At 43.2% G+C, this 8,998-nt stretch overlaps 1 protein-coding gene across 5 annotated transcripts in view; it reads right to left on the bottom strand.

The window, feature by feature from the left end:
- Nucleotides 1–3,929: 3,929 nt before the first annotated feature.
- LOC119401379 (uncharacterized) overlaps nucleotides 3,930–8,998 on the bottom strand; it is a 36,015-nt gene continuing 30,946 nt past the window's right edge. For all 5 annotated transcript variants that reach the window (XM_037668122.2, XM_037668123.2, XM_037668118.2 and 2 more), the window contains exons 16-17: nucleotides 5,627–5,886; nucleotides 3,930–4,315 (exon numbers count right to left, since the gene is read on the bottom strand). In XM_037668122.2, coding sequence (XP_037524050.1) covers nucleotides 4,228–4,315; nucleotides 5,627–5,886 — 348 coding nt within the window. In that variant the 3' untranslated portion in view covers nucleotides 3,930–4,227. The remainder of the gene's footprint in view (nucleotides 4,316–5,626; nucleotides 5,887–8,998) is intronic.

The following is an 8,998-nucleotide window of genomic DNA, read 5'->3' as shown; positions in this document are numbered from 1 at the left end:
CATGCTAGGGAAATCATTCAACCTCAAAATTTTGTGCTTTATTATGCCAGCACATAGAAAACAACTGGAATCATTTGAATTTCGCAGCAACTATTGCTCTCATATAGGCATAGCAAATACTTCGCTACCTTTTTGTTGACTTTAAGTAAAATTATACAGGCCACATACTACTGTACAGACAACCGGGTAACTGGTGGCTTATTATGGTAAAATAAGCACCACAGAAAAATTGTTGAAACAAAGGGTTAAATTGAAACACTTAAGGGAAGTACCCTGTAATCAGTTCAATGCACAGCTGGCAATGCTAGATTTTCGTGACCAAGAAATATAGTACATGACACCTGCTAGCAATAATATAATTCGATGTCTCATACTTTTAAGTCACAGTATACTGCACAATTATGACATAGAAGGCACCACAGATCTCGAAATCTTTCTGTGACTGGTGACCATAATGCCTTCGTGAACTCATGACCAAAACATAGTACTTGTCATATTGGTAGCACAAGCACCTGAAAGTAACACGTAGACTGACGTAGCCTAACATTGAAAAGTTGCACTATATAGTATTGAATAAGTGTTCCAATAGAAGGCACGGAAGATTTCAACAAGAGCTCTGTGAAATGCCTTACACAAACGCCTTTGCTTAATATGTCAACCAAATTTGGTACTGAAATGAGAAACTATACTCCAGAATAAATTTTCCGATAAACAACACTCGGGCAAACATGCGAAATTTGGAAGGCTCCCACGTGACCAAAAAATTGTTTTTCTCCGAGATATTCCAGCAATTGACTGTTTTCAATGCAATAAATCAGGATGATTTTTTTTTAAATACATTTGAGATAGTCTCCTAAATGGCTGGGACTCTTAGCGTAGAATGACCCAATAGTGAGAACTGGCAGGCCTTCTGGTAATGCTAAACACTCTCATTAGTGATTTTCCATGGCTTGTACGAGTGCAGTAGCCAGTTAACAGTTTCGTAAGCTTACCTTATACCAGGCTGTTCTTCTGAGACGCCTTGTCTTCTGAGCTGGTGGCTTCACACATACTAACCCGGTGCCAAGCTGTCCAGTGATCATGGAAGCCAGAGCCTTATGCCAAGGCTTTGACTGGCACTGTCATGACTGGATCATTATATCGATTATGATATCGATCATGACATAGATCATGACATGGATCGTGACTCCCTTTAAGCGTTGCAAAACACAGTTGCTGATCTAAGGACAATGAAACAGCACACACAGGATGGATGCTAGCTGCACACTTGTGTCTTCCCCAGCACTGCGACTATATTCCATAACGCCAGCAACCGATTCGACCGACTTTCAAAGGTTTCTTAACGCAGGAAAAACATATGTGGAAGTAATGCAATGGTAGCCAGATGCATGCATAACTTTACATCACGAACAAACACATGCCTTGCCTATCACCTCACAAGTTCAAGTATTGTCGCATTAAAACATATTCTGCATTGCAGGTCTCCTAGTAGTTGCACATGTGAGTGTAACATTGCACAACCTGCCTTGATGTGGGTTTCAACATCTTCAATCACCAAGGTCTTGGCAATTTGAGGTTGGTGATCTTGGTGACCAACCAAGATCACCAACCTAAAAAGATTAGGACTGCAATCTCTAACTAGCACTTTCCAAAAAATAGGTACTCTATTGCAGAGCAGCTGAGTTACGTGGAACTCTGGAATGGCTTCTAAACTTTTCACAAAAACTATACAACTGCATGCTGATGTAAGACTAACTACATGCTGATGTGCAGGCACCACTGAGAAGTGAAATGAGGTACAGTAAATGAGTACAAGTGAACATGGGGCCCTGTAAAGGAACTACACTGAGTGCCATGTACAGGTAAGCATTGCTAAGATGTCACGTGCATTACATACAGCCAGCTCTGCAAGCGGCCACTTATTGTAATACAGATTATAGTTCGTTACAAAAAAAAAATATGTAAGCTCTGCTCGCAAAACAGCCTGCCCTTCACCAGTGAAAGACAGTCGTGCTAGCTGGTTTCCACTTGAACCATAAATACTTTTTCTTGGTTAATGTAAATACTACGCATATTAAGAGTTAAAGGCTTGTCGTTACAACCTAAAACATTACGCTTGGCCATGCGGCAATGTCAGAATCCCTGACAAAATTTACGAGGACGTTTAAGTTTCCCACCTAAAACCAGCGACACAAACGAGTGTCTGTATGGGAAAGTCAAATATCTGAAACACTCGAGAAGTGCTTGACTTTGCGAAAATGAGTGAGCGCTATTGGATGGAGCATTTATGCAAATTCTCCGTGGGAGAGACAGTGATAGTTGTAGGCGGAGCTGACATGTTTTCTTGGGTTGTAACAGACTATAGTTCATCTACAGAAGCTTAAGCTGTTCGCACAGGCTCACTCCAGATAAAGATAAGATCTCGCAGCATCGCTACCAACTTAACAGTAGCTCCCTTGTTCCTTCAGTGACTTCATGGAAGAAGGTAAAAGGTAGGTGGCAGCATGAGATTGCGAAGCCAGCCTTGGTGAGAATCTCCTCTGAAGCTACCCAGGGCTCGCTTGCACAGTGTCTCTTAGGAAAACTTTGACCCAGCATGGCATTTAGGAGACAGTTTGGTTCATGGTAACTTCTAGTGACACCTGCCAACATGGCAGTGTCCTTGAGGTGACAGACCGTCACTTCAGCTTTATGATGGCAATGTTCCGAGCTGCTTTGTCCTATCCTTTCCAACAGATAGAGTATGTTTGCTTGCTTTAGGTTTAGATGGTTACATTTGATAGCACAGTAGTATTAATTGAAAACCAGCAGCTAATGAAGCCAAGGAACTTATAGGAGACGTCAGTTGTACTGTTTTAAGTGTATTGTAGTGATAGTGATAAAGATGTGAAGAAAGTAAAGTGGACAAAAAGACATTGAGAAGAGCTATAAGCTGGGCTAGTTGGTGTTGATTCATCTTCAAAGGTGCGCTTAGTGAACACAAACGACACAAACGAAAAAGTACAGGACATAAGGCAACGAGCGCAATTGTTTAAGTTTCCCACCTAAAACCAGCGACACAAACGAGTGTCTGTATGGGAAAGTCAAATATCTGAAACACTCGAGAAGTGCTTGACTTTGCGAAAATGAGTAAGCGCTATTGGATGGAGCATTTGCCTTATGTCCTGTACTTTTTCGTTTGTGTCGTTTGTGTTCACTAAGCGCACCTTTGAAGAGGACAAAAAGACAACTTGCTGCTGGCAGAGATCGAACCTGCAACCTTCGGATTACGTGCCTGATGCTCTTAACAACTGAGCTACGGCAGTGGTCGTCCCCTCATCGACTTATCGGGTATTTATGTGCATGCAAACCTGGGAGTGTTAGTCAGCGCCGCTCGTAGCCATGACGGCGAGTGCGGAACACTATTTTCGTCCACTTTAACTTCTTCACATCTATATTACAAGTGCTACGATACACTTAAAACAATACAACTCACATCCTTGGCTCCACTATCTATGGGTTTTCATTAAGGTTGTGTCAAACAAAGTAACAAGCCCTGAAAATTTCCTTCCTTCATTCATAGTACTATTAGTAACAGCTCACCAGCCTTTCTGAGATACGGTCTCAGATTTTTAATCATCGTGCATGATAAAAATGGCCTTATTGGCTGGAGATGACCTCAGAGGCCATAAATTGCGATTGTTTGCTTGTGCGATGGATGGCACCTTAACCAAAGCGACACTACTATTGAAGCTACTCTTTGCCTACCACGTGGAGGCCAATTTCTCCCTTATATTTTTTTATGACTGGGGTTCCAAGATTGTCATGTGACTCTCCTTCAGAGTTCTTTTTTTCACCTCCTTGACGAGTGACTACATGAAGGCAACGCTTCCGAGGCGAACGACACCTCGGTTGAATGGGAAAGAAAGTCACTCCATTGGGGTCAACAGTGGTCAACAGCATATCTTCTCTTCTTTAATCTGTGGAGAATGCGCGTCGCGAGTACAAAAATAACGAGGACCCGCCGGACGGCCTTGGCAACGGGATCGTTATGACTCCCCAATTAAAAAGAACGACGAAGAACCTAGTATTTACAAGCCATGTACAAAGAAGACGACAACACGGGGGACAGAGGGTGGGCCAGGGCGGTGGGCCAGAGCACGTGGCTCAGGTGTTGAGCAATTGCAGCAAAAGTGGGCAGCAGCACCAACAGCGAAGGGGAGGCATCGGCGACGCTGCCGCTGGCACTCAGAACTCGAAGCGGCTGCTGGCCACCGAACGAGGGGCCCCGTGGCTCTTCATGTGGGCGTTGCGGCTTTTCACTTTGGCAAACACCCTGCACATGTTGAACACGCACGCCAAACTGTGGCACATACGCCCACAGAAAACATTTACTATAATGGAATCATCATCGCCAACCTGTTTATGTCCACTGATTTCATTTGATTTATTTGTCTATCACAACCATAGGCCGGCAAATTCACTCATGAATCAACTCACACAGACTTGGATCAGGCCAGGAGCCTGAGTGAGTCTGGTTGAGAAAAATTTTGGAGAGTCTGAGAGAGTGAGTCTGGTTGAAGAAAATGTTGGTGTCTGAGTTACTCCAAAGTGCAAAATATATTTCTTGAGAGAGTCTGGGTGAGTGCCACTTTTTTTTTTTGCCGACCTATGATCACAACACATGTGATGGGAGGCAAAGGGAAATGCCATTCAGGAATAGCTTGAGAGAGTGCTTTGCCCCCATATTGGCAAATACAGCAGCAAAAGCACAGGCATTTTGTTTACATTGTCGTACACTTTGACAAACCATCATTATGAACACAACATTTTCATGCACTTTGACGGAACCACCAATTTAATAAAAGACATCAATAGTTCTTTCCCTATACAGAATGTCATGCATTAACATACGTCACATCTGCATGATATACCAGCTAAACACTGCATTTCAGCTTTCACACTGTAATAGTGGCACTTTAAGAATGAAATGCAAATCAAAGACAGCTCTAGAGGTAAATTTTAGGCTAGGAAGGACCTGTACAGGCCAGAGACCTCTCCCAATAATCTCTGACTGCTTCTATCTGGCATGAGCACGATTCAATTTTATGGCACAACATGATTCCAACTGGCCCTGACTTCCATTTTATGCTTGGACACTTTCTAAATTTCATTGCAGCACCTACTTCTCAGCTGTCCCCAGCTTCCCATCCCTTGAAATCTATCTTGTCACTAACAGATTTATCTGACATTACATGGATTACCAAGCTCTATTTTCTTTTGCCCTCCTAATGCAAATATATCAGCTGTCCGATCCACATTGGTCTTCCAGTGCGACGCCTATCATCTTTTGTTCCATCGCCAGCTTTGCTGTTGTTAAGTTCAAATTCAATTTCTTTATTTTGATACAGCACACAAATTTACCAAAAACTGGTTGGACCCATAGCCAAAGGCTAGTTGCAGGTCCAATGAAAAAATATACAATAATTCTTCAAGTTTTTTTTGGTATTGTTTGAAATCAAAAAGCAAATGAACAGGTGGTATTGCATGACAGCATTGCATTCTGCCCGTACACAATGCCACCTATTTACTATTGTTTTCCTAGACCAAACTAAAAAAAAAGAAAACAATAGGCCATGCAACTCACCTGCCACAGAGTCTGCACGGAAACTCCTGTGGAGGCTCGCAGGGTTGCACGGGTTCCGAAGAGGGCACCGTTGGCTTGGCTACGGCTGCAGGCACGGCCGACGGGCTGCCGGCCGTTTCCTCCATGTCGTCTTCTTCCGGTGCCGCCTGATCGAGCTCACGCCGCCGCCGCATACACCGCAGCCGCCGATACTCTTCTGGCGCCACTTTCTTCCACACGTAGTAAAACTCGACGCATTGCTGTACATTCTTGGTTCCAACCTGCACCACACCGGTTGCCAGGAGACAAAGATTACGGAAGCATGGGTGGTGCTCCAATTCACTTGCATTACATAGCCAAATAAAAACTTAGAGGATAAAAACTGCAACACGCCTACTCCTAGCCACATCAATCATCTTTAGCGCTCGACCTTTCTGCTTTCCTCTACTCTTTTCCCGTGCTTTCTTTCACAGTTTGCGCTAAAATGTACCCCATAGATTTCAACCAACTCGCCCAGCAACAAGCCTTAGAGGATGCTTGAGCTTCACCTTGAAGTGTAGAACGTGATAGCATAATCGGGCCCCACTCGCATCACCTTTTCAATTGCTAGCCTGGCTTCACCCCTCAGTGGAAACTTCAACCGTGCCACAAGAAAACGAACGTCTGTGAACACTGGCCGTTTCAAACTATCCTAGAATGCCTAGTGCAAGTACAGTTGTGATGTGCCCGCTAGCCCATAATTCTTCCTCTTGCGAGTTGGCGAAATACCCCCTATGCATCCGTAAGGCAACATGCACAGCTGCACACTTTGTTGATGCTGTTGCTGATAACAATGATTAATTATGTCTGAGCGTTTTGTAATGGGTGAGCCTTTAAAGGGGTACTGACACTAAAATTTCCCGTTGTTTTATCGTGTCAAATGAAAGGCCAAGCCCTCAAGAGCCTAGGAAAGGTACTGGTAAGCGCGAGTGCACTCCGAAAAAGTAATTACAGTATGTGTTTCAGAGCTAGTTTCGGTTCCTACTGCACCATGACGTCACAACATGGTGTGAGCTTCTTGTCACGTGCTCGCACAAGATATCATGTCATTTCCACGGCCGCTCCACTCCGTGGCTCAGTGAGTGACGCACAAGTGGCCACTGAGGGTTTCTGGAGACGCACAAGCGGCCATTTTGAATGTTTTGATATCTCACGTCATCACAACTAGCCACACTGCTGCGCGAAGTCACCAGAATTGACACTGTAGCCCGATGTCACAATAGTGCCGATGTCAGCAGGTGCGTGATGCGAAAATAGACTTTAATGTCAAAATAAAATAGCTTATCAGCAATTACTGAGCTTCATACTTGCTCAGAGACATCTCTGTATACAGGAGATTTATATGGCGGAGTAAACTCTGCTTCGAAAATTGGTGTCAGTAACTTTTAAACCAACCACTCGCTTTGTCAATCACTTGTTTTGACGGCGGGTGTGATGCTACACTCCTGGCACCACGCAATATTGCATGCGTTAAGGAGACTCCCTGCACTAAATGACATTCGTATAGGGTTTTTTTTTTCCCCAGAACAGTTTCAAGCACTGGCACGGCTCTGTCGGAGAACACCTGCTTGCCACACAAAAGGCCTGGGTTCAATCCCCACTCAAACTGAAGGTTATTATTTATGTAATTGCGTCTATCTCAAATTTTCGCTCAAGAACAATGCCAATTTTTCGCTCACAACTAGGGGTGAGAATATTCGAAATTTCGAATATTTTTTGAATAGTGTTTGCTATTCAATTCGATTCGCACTGGAATTTTACTATTCGAACTATTCGAACATCCCAAAAACAAATACAGTCAACGTCCAATTGAAAATGACCCCTTCAGTTTTTCAATATGCTTCACCTCATTACACACTCGTATTGCGGCAAAGCTGCCTTTCAAGCTGGCATCTTTGCCTATCACGTGTGAACTGTTGTCGGCAACACTTTGGTTGCACCAAATCATGTACATAAATACAATTCGGCCTCTACATTGCCCCATTCTTGATAAAACAACTATGAAACACCGCCCGCCAGCGCTTCATCAACCTAGCGAAAAGAAACACTTTCATGTTGCTATCTCATAAGAATATGCTTAGGAATCCTCTCTAACTTTTTTTCTGCAATTACGCTTCGAAGTATTAGAAAAATATTCTAGAAATATTCGAGAAATATGCGAAAAATATTCTATTCGATTCGCACTCACACTCCAATATTCGAATTCGCTTCGCACCCAAAATTTTGCTATTCGCACAGCACTACTCACAACCAATGACGCCAACACTGATGCTGACACCGGAATTTCTGTGAAATGAGCTCTCTAACGCTATCACGTTAAAAAGCAGTGCCAACAGTGGTTTTCCTAGTTGTAAGTAAAAGATAGAAGTGAGACCGGGCACGAATGAAAGTCAAAGAAGTGAAGCAAAATCAAAGATGGTTCCAAGTTGATTTCCGAAGAATTTATAGGAAGCAGGATGACACACTCTGTCAGTATTCTTAGTTGGTACGCTCCGCACATACTTTATATGCATCATAGGCAAAACATGGCAACTGAGAGAATGGCATTTTGAAGTGCTGACCTCTTCGCCTGTAGAGACCATGTGCCTAAAGAAGTAGATGCTCACTACAAACACAAAGGTTCCATGGGACACTATTACTCTTTGTGTTTCATTAAAATGGTACGCTGGCTTGCAAGAGTGGCAGAGAAATTCAGGCACGCTTTATTTTCGCTATACACCGAAGAACAGCAACTGGCACTCGACATATCATAGTCACCAAACCTGTAGATCAGTCTCGTACATTTTCACAGACAGAGGCGATACAGTCGTGAAATGAAAACAGACCAGTACTGCATCAGCAAGAAAAACAGTATGTTTCGTTTATGTATCAGTCAAGTCGATAGCTGCAAGCCGCATGATAACTGACAGTCCCTTTACACAATGCTATGCTCTCGAAAGACAGTCATTAAATTACTTTGACAGTGTCAGTCGAGTGGATTGCATTGTCAGTAAATTGATTGATTGTATCTGATGACTTCACCTGATAATGTCATGACGATGTCACAAATTTTGGCAATTTGTGATGTCATGATGATGTTATGAAGAGCATGGTGGTGGGACGTAATGAATCGAAGAACAGCGAAACAGACAAGGACTGGTGAAGAAAACACAGTGCTGTGTGTGTGTTCTTCGCCAGCCCTTGTCTGTTGCACTGTTCTTAAATTTATTTTGTCGTGATGATATCACAAGACGATGTCATGTGGCAGTGAGGTCAAGTGACTTGGTATGCTGGCGGAGACACATGCATTCACTTGAGTGACCTTTGACCAACTTTTATTCCTTAGTTTTGTTTTCTTTTTCTCTTACTACTGTT

The sequence above is a fragment of the Rhipicephalus sanguineus genome, chromosome 8 (genome assembly GCF_013339695.2).
Source record: "Rhipicephalus sanguineus isolate Rsan-2018 chromosome 8, BIME_Rsan_1.4, whole genome shotgun sequence".
Lineage (NCBI taxonomy): Eukaryota > Metazoa > Arthropoda > Arachnida > Ixodida > Ixodidae > Rhipicephalus > Rhipicephalus sanguineus.
This window is presented reverse-complemented; position numbering and strand designations above follow the sequence as displayed.